A 17,358-nucleotide genomic window follows, 5' to 3' on the forward strand; every position below is an offset into this window, starting at 1 on the left:
AGTTTGACTCTTAAGTGTCTAGGTGTGGTTCTCTTTGTGCTTATCCTGGGTTTTACTGAAGTTCTTGAATCTGTAGGTTAATCTTTTTCATCAAATTTAGTAAGTTTTCAGCTATTATTTTCCCCAATATTTCTTATGTCCTCCCCTCCTCCACAGACTCCCATTACATATATTGACATGCTTGATGTCCCACGGATTTCAGTATAAATCTTGCCTATAACAAAATGGGGCCCTCTCTTTACATTTTTTCTGATTCCATTTAATTTTCAAAACTTAGTTCACTGGCTATTAGTTAAGAATTAGGTATTATATTCTTTCAGAAATAGTAAGGAGAATAGTATTTACATCTTTGTTCTGAATACAGAGGAACATAAGAGATGACAAAAGTGAAATAGTAATAAGTGAACTGATATGAAATGGAAGAAAACCGTTTCCAGTTACAAAATAAGAATTCTCTTCATAAATAGTAACTAAAAAGGAAAAATGAGAGAATGACAGTGGAAGTGTTCCTCTTGAGACAATGTTTATAAAACCTTAAATGTAATCTTTAATGAAAAAGTCATATGCATTATATAAAAAGGGGTCATTATGAGTGATGTGGAGATACTTACATATGCATTCTTAAAAATACCACATCCCTTATACAGATTTAAAATATTTTTTAGCTACATTTATGAGCCTTTCAAAAGAATGGCGCTATGTCAACTAAAGGACAACCAATAAATATAATTAGTTCTTCATCAACACAGTAAGGTTAACAACAATATTAAAATACTTTCCCTCATAGGCAAATGTGTAATTAGCAAACAATGTACAGCACAGAAACAAGAAAAAGTGTTTTAAGTTTAGTTATTTTGGTAGGTTTTTCTAATACACATAATTGTCAACAACTTATTATAAAAAACCCTACATATACAATTAATAAATACTTGATCAAGTCTTTTAAAATATAATCAGAATGAAATGTGTAGAAAAAGACATTTCAAAGTCATAGCAGTTACTACTATCACAATATTTAATCATTTTTACAATAGGTCTGCTGGTTCATTTCAATTCAATCCATTCTCAGAACCATCACATTTCTTGCTGAATTTGATTTAGAGCAAAAGCAAGTTGCTTAATTTTTATTTCCATTGCTTTTTTGTTCTTGCATGTTTCTTCCAGAAGTCCACGCATTTCTTCTTCAACTTGATGAACCTAAATCAACATATAAATTTTATAACATTTACATTTCTTAATGAAAATGTATTTTAAAAAATGCAAAAAAGTGAAAAATTTATTCTTATACATTTTGTATTTTGTGATGTCCATTTAAAGCAGAGGTTAATAAAATGTTAACTTGTTCAAATACTAATAGGGAAAATGTTATACTGTATACAAAGTACTTACATGTGTATTATCCATTTATTTCTTATAGGTTCTTGTGATTAACACATGGTAATTTATTTTAACTCTATTTTATAATTTAGAAAACTTGTTCAAGTTGTGTAGCTTCTCAGGAGCATATTTGGATGATACCCAGTCTTCTGACTTAATCTTTCCACTGTCCTGTGCTGATTATGAATGCTGAATCATGAATTTGACTTTAAAAACTGAAACAACCTCCGTTTCCATCTAAAATTGCTGGTGGTGGTTATAAATGACCATATTTTTGAGAGATCATCTTATGATTTTATTGTTAACCTACATTCTCCTAGGATTCAATGTATTTGATACTATTAATTTCTGCTTGAAACTCTCTCTCCTATCATACAACACTCCTGAGAGTATTACCAATATCATCATCCCTTTCTGTTTACTTCCCTCTTCCTAATCTCTAATACAGACTTCCTAATTTTTTTCCCTTTGAAAACATTTTTCCTAATTTAAATGATCACCTCTATGTGATGCCTTACAATTTTTTTTCATGATTACCGCATTTAAGCTTTGGTGAAATTTTTCTATTCTCTAACAAACACCTCCCTTTGATATTACATCATATTGGCAAGATGTCCATAATCAAACACAGTATTTTCCTTTTAGCTAAAGGCCTAATTTTATACTTTATTTAGTAATACCTAATGTACTCTTGTTCAACGATCGGTAGATTTTAAATAAAATATCTGAAACATCTGTTAACTTGAAATGAAATAAAGAACTAAATTTTGAACAAGTTATATTTCCTTATTCATTGTGATTATTTCCAAAGACCTAAATCCCCCTTTCTGGTTACACAGACTCCTGATAGTAATGTCATTTAATTATACAACCTTGATTATAATATATGAAGTATCACTTTCCTTTTCTATTAACTCTTTTCCTTTTCCAGTTGCTGATTTATAAATCTCCAGTCTTAAAGACTTTTATCTGTTTCTTATTATTACTTCAAAATCAGGGAAAAATGGAAATTTGTAACTGTCTGCTCATCTAGTGGATCTTAACAGAGGGGTCATATCAGAAGCACCTGTTGAGAAAAATACCTGGGTCTGATCCTAGTCTTAGTGAATGAAAGTCTGAGGGGGAAGCACATGCATATGTATTATTAAAAAGCTCTGCAGGTAATTTTGATGTTTGCCTCTGATTTATTATCATCCTAACCCATTCCTTTGTCAATGATATTAAAATGAGAAATTTGATAGTTTTGAACCCTAACTGATAATAAAACACTCCTTGAGAACTTGTCCTAGGTAGTGATGGATTGTATTTAATACATTCACATTCTCATCTTGCCTATGTGTAACCAAAGGGGCTTCCAGCTGAAATTGGCTAGGGATACAGAAATTTTTATCCAGAGTTCATGGAGCAGGTGCACATCAGAATCAACTTATAATCTTGGTTTCATTAAAATTATATTCTACACCTAATCTAAGTATTACCGACATTTTGGTCTGGCTTTATGATTGTACTGGCAATTTTCTTCACATCTATTTGGTTATTAAATCATGCTTCCTTTTCTCTTTTATCATTGTCAAAGATCCTATTTACTTAGCTATAACAATTTAATACTGATTATCAAAGTGAATTTTACTTACAGTACCTTTAAATTTGCAGAATCGATACATTTCTGCTTTTCACTTGCCAGCTGTATTATTTCAGCTTGATGAGCTTCAACAATTGCATCAACTTGTTTTTTAAATGCATCATCCATACTATGAAGCATTTCTATTGCATCCCTTAAAAACAAAACAAACCCACATATCTACTGGTACATATAAAAATTAGGCTGTTTTTTGTCTTTTTAGATGGAAGCTCTTACATTCATATTTTAATGGAAGCATAACTCCATTAAATAGAAAAGGGCTATCTTGGGTAACTAAAGATATAAGTAGTTCACCATCCAACAGAATCTTAGTAACAGAATAGAGTAAGGTAACATCAATGGAAGTTTGTTACACTATTACCCTCTGAAAGTTAGAGTACATTGGTTCTCATTTATTTTGAGTCTAAGAATATGGTTTATAAGCACCTTCTTAGATGCTACTATCAATCTTTTTTTCCTCCATGTATTAGCAGTGTGGTAATAATTTGAGGTATATATACTATAGGAAGGTTCAAGTTTGTAAGCATATATGTCTGACTTCCCTATGTTAATGCTTAATGGGTAAAACCCTATGTTAATAAATTATAAACAGTATTCACAAAATTTTAGTGCTACAAGTTTCTTATAGGCCAAATACCCATTCCTTTATATTAAGTATGAATAATTTTATTAAAAACGTTAAGTCCATAATGAACAAACTTCCTGGTTTTGGCACAGCCCATCGTAATAGTGGATTGAACATTGGGACTGAAACCAAGCAAGACCCTGTGGGGCTCCTGGGCATGGAAGCCTTTCTGTGTCCCCATTTCTTGTTTGTAGGGAATAGACTCCAGCCTCCATGACCTTCCCTGAGTTCCAAAGGGCAGATTCAAACAGTTGCTAATGAGGGAAGGGAGGGGATGCAGAGACTAGGGAGAAGACCACCTGACACCAGATTAAAGGAACCAGAGAAGCTCATCAGGAGACCACCTGAGGCCAGATTAAAGGAGTGCAGGCACTGCACACACCCTGATCCTTATTAGCCGCTCCGCCCTTGAACCATTGCTATAAAACTCCTCACTTCTCAGGCTGGGACACAGTTTTTTGAGGCACAAGCCTGTTGTGTCCCCCTTTGCCCAGCAAAGCAATAAATCCCTTCTTCTCTATTTCACCCGAACTCTGTCTCTGAGACTTGATTCGGCACCAGTGTACAGAGGATGAGTTTTCAGCATCAGGACCATGAATCAAAAGTCTTTTTTTTTTATTCCCAGTTGCAACAGTTGGTAGCTATGTGACTAAGGGCGAGTCACAAACTCTGTGTTTAAAGTTTGTCAACTATAAAACACAATAGTCCTGCCTGTTCAGCCAACCTCACAAAATTATTGCTGGGTTCAAAATAAGATATAAGAAAAAAATCAATTTATACATTATAAGAAACTATGCAAATAAAATCTATTCTTATGAACAATAATTTACTTATTTTATTAAAATTCCATTAAATTAAAAATCATATTATCAATCTTAGTCATAAAAGCATTAATGTATAAAATCAGGTCTTTATTGTTTTGCTCTTAAAGACATGATAAACAATGCAATATAAGAGATTCTAAAAACTGTCAGGCTTTATGATTTTTATTAAGTTTAGGAACTGCTAGTTATATGAAATGATTGTTTCTTTTAGGATCAAAAGGACTCCAAACTGCAAAGCTGTGACCAGCAGGAAAGAAAACTGCAGTAGGTTCCAAGTCAAGGTCTCTGTATTAGTGCTTGGTTGTAAAGCAAAGTGGAACAGGGTCCATTAGCAAATAAACAAATGACTGTATTATCAATCAAAACTTTCTGGGGAGTAAAATAACACCTTTTCAAAGAATTAAAATATGAGAAATCAAATTTCCAGGTTCTATTAGACTTGATATAATGGGAACCTATCTCTCTCTATATGAGATTTTCGGGCTACCTATATGCCATGTTATCTATGTCATTCTGTATCTTGACATGAGCACTGGTCACTAAACCATGCTACCTAATTTTTAAGGCAGTCAACTTTGTAAATTATTTTAACAAGTCTAGTTATACAGCTTACAAGGTAAAACCCTCATTTCCTCTAGAGTATTTTATAAAATCCATAAAACAATGGCATATATGTATACATTTCCTTCCCCTTCTTTAAAATCAACTCTTATCCTCAGCTGGTGCAGGCCAACTGCTACCTAAATCTGTTTTAGCTTCTTCAGGAGCTCACTGTCCCTGGTAGTCAGTGATTTCCTCCTCTAAACTCCACATACAACAGCCAAAAATATCACTTGCTGCTTTCATTCAAACAGAGTTTGAAAATAATAATTACAGTAATAAAAATGAAATATTTATACAGCAATTACTATGTGTCAGGCACTATTTAAATGCTAAATAACCCATACAAACCATATATATATACATAAATACACATATATATAATGTTTAAACCTCACATCAAACATTAAAGTAGGGACTATTATAATCATTTTATAGATGGAATGGAAATAAAGTACTTGGCAAATACCTATGTCCAGCATGTTTTTACCCTCCTCACCCCCATCCCCCCCGCCGTCCTACACAACCCACCCATCCCAATTCAGTTTTATGTTTAAAGATATCCCACATACTTTAGGACTTAATCCTTACTTTTGCAGTTCAATACTTTTGTCTCTTTCTGCTTTAAGTTTCCTTTCTTTGTTTTCAAAGTTTTCTTTCACTTCTTTTACTTGCATTTCAAGATGACACAGAAGCTCTCCTTTATCATGCCACTTCTGATTAAGTGTACTAATATGAGAAGAAATAATTTAAAAAATAAAATTGGTTATATGAAATTATTAAGCCACATGTAATTTCTCAACAGGAAATTCGTAAAATACCTGTAAGCTTTTCTAATTTCTTCAAGTTCTAATTCCTTTACTTTCAACTGCTGTTTTAGTTTTTCTTTTCTTTCATTGTGTCTTTCTAGTTTCTCAATTATTTCATCCAGTTGTGAAGATTTTTCATCAAGCTGTTCTTGGGTACATTTTTGTATTTCAGTGATCTTTTCGTGTAATATTTTGATTTGTTCCTCTCTTTCCTGTAAACACTTCATTTTTACAGAAAAAAATCATTATTTAAAAAAATAATTATTTTTATTAATCTTGAATGTCTCATTTCCTAATTAATTCAATATGGTTTAAAGTTATAAAAACTATAGATTAAAAAATAAATTGAACAAAGAATGTTTTAGAAAAGATTTACAAAACATTTTAAAAATCACAATCAATAAGGAATAGCACTACTACTATGTTTTAACTGCCACTAAGAAAGATGCACTATTTACACTTTTTATTTCATTAAGTTAGTAACTACCAACCACACAGAGGGAGTAGAAGGAAAAGAAAACTGTGCAATGAAAATTTCAATTAACATGGAATACAGCAAAGACTTATGTTCACTGTTCATGTATGATACAAATTAAAATGCTATTTCTACTATGCTAACAAGCATCTTCTGCATTAGGATGAGCAAATACTTTAAAATAAAGTATGATTTCATCACTATTACAATGTCACATGAAAATAGGCTCTACATCCCCCCAAACTTCCTTTTATTATATCTTCTATACTGTGAGTCATACTTTATCCTCTATTTGCATATTACAAATCAGAGGATAATGAAAGCTCAAGACCGCCTTAGGCACTGTTAAGTGTTCGCAGGTATTAGGCCTTATATGGGTTATTTACTTCAATGAACATGTTTGCTTTAAGGGGGTATGCCTGGACGGCAGGAACAGCCCTGCTATAACACCAACTACTGATATCAGTCTCTGAAAGTGAGAAAAGATGAAATTGGCAGTTTTTGTTTTTACCCTGTTTCCCCTGCCCCACCTTGCCTTTTTTTCCCTTTTGGGAAGAAGATGGAGGCAAACAAACAAATACTGAACAAGGCTAATTTAGGCATGAATTCATCACTATTTTAAAATATGTGGTTCAATTCCTCAGTGTGTTATATATCTAAAAATTCTAAGCAAAGATATCAGGTAGTCTTCTAGTCTTGACCAACATTTGCATAAAAGGCATGAATTGTTTATTTTCTCCTCACAACTCTCGTACTTAAGAGTAATACTTAAGTAAGTACTTAGAGGAGAGCAGTCTTGACACATTATATTAGGAATCCACAAAAGCTATAGAAGATTCTTATGAAAATCCCCATTAATAAAAAGAATAACATTGTAGCATCAGAGAATTTTGTGATCCATACTTAAAAGTACCAAAATAATACACAGGAGGAAACCAAATCTCAAAAGATTTGTTTCTAATTTCCATAGTCAGAAGCTAACTACAGGATCTACTTAATTGAAAACATTAAACTCCAAATTTTGCAGATTAGGTCATTATCCCTTCAAGTTATTAGCTATGATGAATTTACTGCTAAAAGAAATTATGCCTAGCTATCTCTGTATGTTCTGTGATTAGATGGAATGTACCATTAATGCTCATATCTTTGAGACTGATACAGTGTTCTTTAAAGTAAATGTACTAAGTTGTGAAAAGAAAAATGAGTTGAAAATCTGAAAACTTTTTTTTTAACCAAAAATCTAAGACTAAAAGTCATCTGTTTTTTTGGCTCCACTATTTATTCATTTCTAGTCATTTCCTCCCAAAACTCTGCTCAGAGATTAATAAGCAGTAGTCTTACTGTGGAAGCAGTTATGTCAACCACAAGTATTATATACCAAGTATAGATTTTTAAAACAAGAAAAAATGTTCACTGCTAAAAAATTTAAATAATTTTCAGTGTAGCTTGGCATGTATGACAGATATAATTGAAATTCTGGTTTCATGCAAAACCAGAAAACAAGTATAATTGTTTAGGGTTATACAGTTAAATCATTCACAGCCTAAATCTAGCTATGGATATAGCAACATGGTGATAAATATGTTTCTTTATTTTCTGTACTTGACGAAGTTAAGTTCTCAAGGAGTTTCTTAAAAATGACTAAGGGAAAAAAAAATCAAATCTTAGGTAGTTATAATTACTGTAAAGAATGAGTTCCTAACTTTATGGGTGATAATCTCACAAGTTTCTTAAAAACCCTTTCGCAGCTATTTTTATACCTTAAAGATAATCTCTAGAAGAAAATTTTGGAGTTCAAATTTGATTCACTGTTCAAGCTAACTTTCACAATATTTCTCTGGAAATTTTCATGTAAGATACTTTGAAACAAGTGATCCTGTTAGTATTCTCTCTTAAGATAGGCCATATTGAAGAAAAGGGTAAAAACGGTTTCCCTTGGGAACAAGCAAGAATCTTTTACATTCTTTCTATTCAGATACTTTAAAATATAGGATAGCAGGTTCTGTCATAATTTCGAAATGTGAATTAGCAATATTGGAAGATACTAAACAATGAAAAGTTTAAATAAAATATTTGTTTTTGTGGTTCCTAACCCTTTATGGACACTACTTCCAATTATTTCAAAGGGCCATAATAACATTTTCCGTAAAATTTTGAGGTAAAAGTAATTTCAAGTTAATAAGTTAATAAATAAATGTCATATATAACTTTTAAAAGCAAAGAGGAAAACATAAAAGAAAAAACATGATAATATGTCTTAAATTCCATAACAGCTGGGATGCACTGAGACAAATATTTATTATTATACTATGATCCACAGATTTTTCAAACTTTCCACATGTTCTTTTCCTATAATAAAATGTCAAACTTACTTCTTTTAATTTTCCAATGGTTTCAGTTTGGTCTTCTACGATTTTGCACTTAATTCTTAATGTGTCATTATCACGTTCACTTGCCTTTCGCAGAGATTCATTCTCCTTACACAAACTTTCAATTTGAGCCTCTAGTCTCCCATGATTTTGGGCTAGAGAAGATTCTAAGAAACAAACATCATCAGTAAAAACTTAAAAAGACCTTGGAGAATTTATATTTTATGAACATCTAATTTTACAATGTATAATATAGTAAATAAAAAGAAAAGCTGAATAAAGAAACAAAATATATAATAGTACAATATGAAGAGGAAAGGGGAAAAGAACAAAAAGGCCTTCTAAACAACTGTGGCTATTTGAGAACCTAAAACCACAAATCATGAACAAGTAACTCAGACATGAAATATTTAATGGGTCATGTTATGCTGTCCAAACAAAATCATATTATAGATTTCTATATGGAATGGACAAATGAACAATGTTCCATTTAGGCCAACACCTACTATTCATAATTTGTGAAGTCTCTAAGAATGCCTTAAAATGGTGTATATCTCTTGCCTTATGGTGACTGGAAAGGGAATGAGACTGAAGGTAAGTTTATCTGAACCTAAAGTGGTTTTCATTCATAAACGATTTCACATTTCTCCACATATAACAACATAAATGTTAGCAACATTTTTAGCTAAAAAAAAATGAATGCTGCATATGTACAAATAATTTAAAATCACTAGATAAGAAAGAAATGTATACCTGTTCAGAAACGTAATCAAATTATAGTGGGGAAGAAAACCAACAGCAAAAAAATCAGAGCTATAACTTCATAACAGGTGTAATAAACTACTTCCCAATTCCTAAGTATAATTTCATTCCTGTTTGACTGGCAAATGACTACTTCTCCTTTCATATACAGTGTCACCTTCTTTCTTGGTATGTCTAGGCAGAGTTAAGCCCTTCCTTTTCTAATACCCAGATTTGTTGGATTAGCAGAATGGGCTATTTTTTCCCTTTGAAAATTGAGAATTTTACCCTGTTGTGCCAACTCCTGTCCCCATACTTTTCTTTCTGTCCTTAAACCATAAATTAGCGATTCCTTGGCTGCTAGTTCGGAAATAAGCTGCATTTTTTCATGCTTGAGAAGTTCTATTTGAATACTCTTCTGCTTGTCATCTTCACTTAAAATTTCAAGTGTGTTGATTTGATTCTGTATACCACCAAAACACATTGGAAAAAAATGCAAAGTAATTATTATATTTAAGTGTTTCTTTATTTTCTTTTTGCATTTTATAATGAGAAAAAATGCTATTTAAGCAAATACAAAGTAAATGTTCCTAAATTTTACATCAAAAAATGTTTAAATTTTATTAACTAAAGATAAATGTAGGTCATGAAATAAAAAGTCAAATTTTAAGAGCCTACTCCTTTAAATGCTCTGAATTTTATTTAATATCTTAAAAGAGCAACTACACATGTAATACTCGAAATTTCTCACCAAATATTCAATATTTATATCAATAGTCTAAAGGTTACTTATAGAAAGTGAGTCCTTTTGGGCAAAATACCACTAATATTTAAAATTGAGACTATAGAAATAAAGTAATTAAAAAATTATTATAGTTAGGTATATGTAAAAACAACCACTACCACAAAATTAATATATCAACAATTCATGTATTTCCCAAACTTCAACCACCTGTATCACTGTAAAACTGGTACATTTACTTAGTATGCTTCTTAAAATTAATTCACGTATTTTACTTAAATACTATTTTAGTGTAAGCAATACAATCTGTGCAATCATGGTTTATCTCCTAATTATATTACTTTTCACACACGTTAAGAATATATAAGTAGTGTTATCTAGTTCATAATTTTGTACTTCCTCAAATCATCACAATATTCTTGAGAAAATGACATAAAAAATTAAAAAGGAAATATAATGTTACAATGTCTTACCTGTAAATTTGTTGCTGTTTCCTGTTTCAATTTAGAAACTTCTGCCAGTTTTGTTTTTTGTTCCTTCACCATACTGGTTAGATCTTTAATTAAAGAGGAAGATTCGTTTTCTTTTCGTTGAGCCCAAACAAGAGCATTCTTGCTCTTTGCTAATTCAGTTGCAACATTTTCAAAACCATCTTTAACCTATATTTCAAAATTGCATTATAAATAGCAGTTCTGCAAATATTTGGAAAATACCTGTTTCTGGAAACAGCTTACTTCTTTCATTTTTAGAATCAGAATAAAACTGACAGATAATTGGCTTTGCAGGCTAGCCAGGCGATACGTGTTTGTGTTGTAAGTCCTCAACCCTGCTATTATAACATAAAAGCAGCCACAGATACTATGTAAACAAGTGGGCATGACTCTGTTCTAATAAAACTTTATTAATACAGCCTGGAGACTTTAGTTTGCCAATCCCTGCTCTATAGTAATAGAGAATTCAGGTTTCCTAATTCCTATTCGTGCTCTCTTTACTTGACCATTTATAACCTCACTTAGCTTTGGCAATAGCACTGAAGATTAGCTATTATTTATGTGAAAAAATAAGGCTCTAAGAATTTAAGTAATTTGGTTAAGATCATATAGCCAACATGCAAATAGAGCTAGAATTCTAAAACGTAGTCTTATCAAACCATATCTTGTTGATTCTGTTTTCAATAAAAAGCTAGACGCCATTCTTACATCTTTAAATCTTCTGGCTTCAATAGTTAAAGCAATACGGAATTCATTTTCTAAATCCATATACTGTTGGTTTAATGCATCAATTTTGTCTTGGTATTCTTTTATAACTTGTTCATGTTTTCTCTCTTCTTTAGCAACTTCTTTAGCTAAGGCTTCCTGGAACTCAGCTTCACTAAAAAACTCCTTTGTTTCAAGGTCTTTCCTGGGATGAAAAACAAATAAAAATCACAGGATGCTGTTTATCTAGAAAGAAAAACTTTAAAGGTCTTTTAAATAGTTATTAAATGTTCTATATTCCCTATTGTTAAAGATCAGCTCCTCACTTTCACACACAGAAAACTAGGGATAGGATGGTAGATACAGAAAGAATATGAGTTTTGATTGCGTATTCGGTGGTGACAGGGATAAGAGGAGTATGCCAAATCTTAACTTCACTGAGATAGTTCAGAATCATTTTATGGTTTCTAAAATTCTTTGGGTGCATTCACAGAAGTCAGGTTCTGTCTCACTGCATCTTCTACTTTGGTTGAGTCTTTGACATAAAATAAATACAGTCTGACTGGTCCTGGTGGCTGGTTAATTGAAAACAACAGTTATGTGTGAAATTTCACCAATCTTTTAATATAGGGCCAGTTTTTTAATTTCAATGTGAATTCATTCTTCAGAGTTCTCCATTATTTTTCTTGAATAAATCAAACTCATAAAACAAAACCCATTACTTCTGGTTTTGGTTTCTTTAAACTAGAACAAGTTAAAAGATATCTGAAAAGAAAATTAAGTGCCAATTTTTAGATTTTTGTGATTATTTGCCCCCCAATCTTTTATAGTTGTCTTGACCACATATATGATGACAATTTTCCCCAGAGCATCAAAATTTAATTTATATATTAAAATTTGATTTATACAAGGACAAAACCAAAACAGGCCTGAGAACAAACACAATTAACTCATGGCAATCATACAATTCAACTGGTAGTAAGCAGATAACTAGCTGAATGTGCTTAAATTACTGTGGACTTTAAAAAGCAGGTGTTGGCAAACTATAGCCCATAGACCAAATCTGGCCTGCTGTCCTTCTTGTGGGGAAGTAAACTTTTACTGAAACACAACCATGCCCATTCATTTATGTGCTGTGTATGGTTACTTTTGTGGTACAAAGAGATAGCTTTGTGGTATCTATTCAGAGATAGATACCTGAAAAGCCTAAAATATTGATATTTTCTATCTGGACCTTCACAGAGAAAGTTTGTTGAACCCTGCTTCAAAGGGATAAAGAATATTGATAATTTAACAAGTAGTTACTTGGAAGTCAATTAAAACAGCTTTCTCTATATTACAATGATCAATTTTTAGTTGGGCTTAGAGAAATGGAAAATGAGCTTCATTGCTATAAGCCCATACCTCAACCTCAATAAAGTTACTGATTTGTTTTTAAGCTACTAGTTCTAACTCTAAGATTGATTCTAAAGCATACATAAACATGTCATTCTCCATGAGCTAACTGTGCCAGACTTCACCACTGCTCAATCACTGTCTAGTCTTGGCAGGGGCAGGGGGTAAAACCAAATAACTTTTTCCTATTTTTAAATGTCCATATTTTCCTAAAATATACATATTTCATTTACCTGTGTTCTTGTTCTTTCAATGCAAGAAGTTCATGAAGTTGTTGCACGTGTTCCTTTTCTTGATGAAGAGAAGTTCTAAGTAAGTTTATTTCTCTATCAGCAGCTACGGCTTTGAGTTCCACCTCTTGGATAAGTCGCATCTGAGTAAAATACACACCGTTACAGTATTTAGATAATAATCTCCTCTGCTTCTATTTTAATGTCAGTTGCCCAAAGACAAGTGCCTTCTAAATAATAGGACCTAGGGACTAAGTTGATTTTCAAAATTTATTAAATGCTATGGTCTCATAAAGTGTAGTCTTAGAAGCATCAAACACATTAGCATTAACTCTTATTTCACCACAGACTTTATTGAAAATTTCTATTCAGAAGGCATGAAAATTAAAAGTCTCCAAGTACCCCAAGGAGACATTTAAAAACTGGCTCTTAAACACAAGGCTAACAACCTGCAGCATTTCCACCAACTCTGCTTTGTGAATGTTGGCAGCCCTAATTGAAGAAATGATTCCATAGGTTAAATTACTGGCACATTTAAACTAATTTTTGCATTCAGCTTAACATCCTTTATGTTTACTATATAATGACATAATTTGTTTCAGGACAGAAGCTATGAATGTGTTAATTCATGGGACTGAGAGTAAAATAGAGAAATACCTGTGCTGCTTGCTGTTGCCTTTTTTGTCTCTCCTTTTTTTCTAATGCTTTTTCCAGGGTTCTTAAGTGTCTAACGTGATCCTCTTGTTGATCTCTTGCTTTAATTAATTCAACAGTTAGTTTTTTAATTTCATTTTGAAGCCTGTGAACCATAATTTCGAGTTGTAGTTTGGAATTTCTCTCTTTAAAAATAATTTCCTTTAGCCTAAAGCATAAATCAAACGTTGCTTTAAGTATATTACACATATAGAAAGATAAAAACTGTACTAAACATTAAAAGTTACAGTAGAGAGGAAGATTTGAAGTATGTTCCAAATTCTCCTTAGATAAAAAACGTTGAAAAACAGTACGCCTTTCGCCCATCCCTGAAACTAGCATTGGGCCAAGAGGGAAAACATTTTACATAAATCAATGAAACTTTATCTAAGAAGATGTAGTACATATATACAGTGGAATATTACTCAGCCATAAAAAGGAATGAAATAGTGCCATTTACAGAAACATGGACAGACCCAGAGATTGTCATACAGAGGGAACTTAAGTCAGAAAGAGAAAAACAAATATCGTATAATATTGCTTATATGTGGAATCTAGAAAAATGGTACAGATGAACTTATTGGCAAAGCAGAAATAGTCACAGATGTAGAGAACAAACTTATGGTTACCAAGGGGGGTGGGGTGAGACAAATTGGGAGACTGGGATTTACATATATATACTACTATGTATAAAATAGATAACTAATGAGAACCTACTGTTTAGCACAGGGAACTCTACTCGGTGCTCTGTGGTGACCTAAATGGGCAGGAAACCTAAAGAAGAGTGGATATATGTATATGTATAACTGATTCACTTTGCTGCACAGCAGAAACTAACACAACATTGTAAAGCAACTATACTCCAATAAAAATTAAAAAAAAAAAAAGCTGTAGTAACTAAAACAGTATGGCACTGGCACAAAACCAGACACATTGACCAATGGAACAGAATAGAAAACCTAGAAATAAACCCACACATACATGGTCAACTAATTTTCAACAAAGACCTTAAGAATATATAGTGGAGAAAGGACAGTCTCTTCAATAAATGGTATGGGGAAAACTGGATATCTACCTGAAAAAAAATGAAATTGGGTCTTATCTTACACCATACACAAAAATCAACACGAACTGGGTTAAGAACATAGACATAAGACCTGAAACCATAAAACTCCTAGAAGAAAACATAGAAGGAAACTCCATGATATTGATCTCAGAAATGATTTTTCCATGGGGACACCAAAAGCATGAACAAGAAAAGCAAAAATAAACAAGTAGGACTACATCAAAATAAAAAGTTTCTGCACAGCAAAGGAAACAATCAAGAAATTAAAAAGGCAACATGACAAATGGGAAAAAATATTTGCAAACCATATATATGATAATGGGATAATATCCAAAATATGTAAAGAATTCATACAACTCAAAAGCAGAGAAACCACAAATAAACCAATTTTAAAATAGGCAAAACCCCTGAACAGACATTTGTCCAAAAATACGCAAATGGCCAAAAAGTATAAAAAACATGTTCAATGCCACTATTCATCAAGAAAATGCAAATCAAAACCACAGTGAGGTATTACCTCACACCTGTTAGGATGGCTATTATCCAAAAGTCAGAAGATAACAAGTCTTAGTGAGGATATGGAGAAAAGGGAGGCCTTATACACTGTTGGTGAGAATTTAAACTGGTGCAGCCATTATGGAAAATAGCATGGAGGTTCTTCAAAAAATTAAAAAACAGAACTACCATAAAAGTGGGATCCACCAATCCCAATTCTGGGTATATATCCAAAGGAAGTGAAACCAGTATCTCAAAGAGAAACCTGCATTCCCATCTACACTGCAGCATTATTTGCAGTATCGAGATATGGAATCAACCTAAATGTCTATTAATGGATGAATGGATGAAAAGGTTATAAATAAATAAATAAATGCCATATTAGTCAGCCTAATAAAGAATGAAATCTGGCCATTTGTGACAAAAACGGATGAACGTGGAGGAGATTATGCTAAGTGAAAAAACTGGTGATATCACTTATATGTGGGATCTAAAAAAAGTTGAACTCATGGGACTTCCCCGGTGGTCTAGTGGGTAAAACTCCACACTCCCAATGCAGAAGGCCCAGGTTCGATCCCTGGTTGGGGAACTAGATACTGCATGCATGCTGCAACTAAGAGTCCGCATGATGCAACTAAAGATCCCGCGTGCCACAACTAAGACTTGGCACAGCCAAAATAAATAAATAAATATTAAAAAAAAAAGTTGAACTCATAGAAACAGAGAGTAGAATAGTGGCGACCAAGGGTCAGGAGTGGGGGGAATGTTGGCCACAGGGTACAAGCTTTCAGTTATGAGTAAGTTCCAGAGACCTAATGTACAACATGGTGACTAAAGTTAAAAGTAATGCATTATATACTTGAAATTTTCTAAGCAAGTAGATATTAAGTATTCTCAACACACAAAAAAACAACTATATGAGGTGAAGGATATATTAATTGGCTTGACTGTGGTAATGATTTCACAATGTATAACAAAACATCACATTGTACATCTTAAATATATACAATTTTTATTTGTCAGTTATACCTCAACAAAGCTGAAAAATAAAATATTGAGATTGAGAAAAAAAATAAATTAATGAAACTTTATCTTATGTGAACTTTTACTATTCAACAGCAAAACTACAAAACACATTTTTTCAGGCATTGTGCTAGATATCAGCTTAAAAGCAAGCAAGATGAATAAGATACAGCCTGGTCTTCAAGGAGCTTAATATCTAGCAGAGGGGACACTGATGCATTTATAAAGAAAGCTACAGGAGAGAAACAATACCTGAACAGATACCTGAAGTCAACTCTGACTTCCCTGTATCTTCCCCAGACACTAAGTATTATATCCTAGTACTATACTACCTCTGTGTTACTTAGAGCCTTTTGACTAAAAACTCTTTAACTAGTTTCAGTAAGAAAGGAGAATTTATTGACCCACATAACCAATTCAGGGGCTGGGGTGGCACTATTCCGAGGCACAGCTGAAACCAAGGATATGAATACCATCAGGTCCCTCTCTCTGATTCCCTACAGGCTGGTTTCAGTTTTTCCAATGGCAGGCTTCTTTGTAACATGCCAGGGAGATGGGGAAGGCTATAAACATCTCTGACAGCAGTGACAACCAAACAGAAAAGGTTACCTTTCTCTAGCTCAACTTAGAACTGAGCTCTGGGAAAGGCTTTGGTTAGTCCAATTTGGTTCATATGCCCACTCCATGCAGCGGTCACTGTGGCCATGTGGGCTAAGGCCAGGGGCTCACCTCTTAACCAATATTATAGGCAGAGAGGCAGTTCATGACAGAACAGAAGTCAAGTGTTTGAAAAGGGGACAACGAATAGCAAAGACATAGCCTCATAAAGGAATTTCTGAGCTAGGCAGCCACTCCAATGTGTACCTACTATAATTGCCAAGCCATAATTGAGAAAAATCCCTACACTCATCAGCTTCTATACTACAGTCATTTCTCCAATTCTTGTCCTCTTGCCTTTGAGAGTCGTCTCCAAACTGGTCTTCCTTTGTTCACTCTCTCAACTCTGGTTTGGTATGTTATATGAAAGAATATTGGACTTTATTCTGTGGACCATAT

General features: G+C 32.8%; 1 protein-coding gene across 2 annotated transcripts in view; it reads right to left on the reverse strand.

The window, feature by feature from the left end:
- Positions 1-997: 997 nt before the first annotated feature.
- The window catches only part of LRRCC1 (leucine rich repeat and coiled-coil centrosomal protein 1), a 34,492-nt gene continuing 18,131 nt past the window's right edge, over positions 998-17,358 (reverse strand). Inside the window, exons 10-19 of one of the 2 annotated variants that reach the window (XM_067711960.1) lie at positions 13,683-13,824; positions 13,029-13,168; positions 11,404-11,605; positions 10,678-10,863; positions 9,751-9,925; positions 8,725-8,888; positions 5,890-6,098; positions 5,660-5,797; positions 3,017-3,152; positions 998-1,197 (exon numbers count right to left, since the gene is read on the reverse strand). In XM_067711960.1, the coding sequence (XP_067568061.1) occupies positions 1,075-1,197; positions 3,017-3,152; positions 5,660-5,797; positions 5,890-6,098; positions 8,725-8,888; positions 9,751-9,925; positions 10,678-10,863; positions 11,404-11,605; positions 13,029-13,168; positions 13,683-13,824 (1,615 nt within the window). In that variant the 3' untranslated portion in view covers positions 998-1,074. Of the gene's footprint in view, positions 1,198-3,016; positions 3,153-5,659; positions 5,798-5,889; positions 6,099-8,724; positions 8,889-9,750; positions 9,926-10,677; positions 10,864-11,403; positions 11,606-13,028; positions 13,169-13,682; positions 13,888-17,358 lie in introns of both variants that reach the window. The other variant, XM_067711959.1, reaches the window with a different exon arrangement.

The sequence above is a fragment of the Pseudorca crassidens genome, chromosome 17 (genome assembly GCF_039906515.1).
Source record: "Pseudorca crassidens isolate mPseCra1 chromosome 17, mPseCra1.hap1, whole genome shotgun sequence".
Lineage (NCBI taxonomy): Eukaryota > Metazoa > Chordata > Mammalia > Artiodactyla > Delphinidae > Pseudorca > Pseudorca crassidens.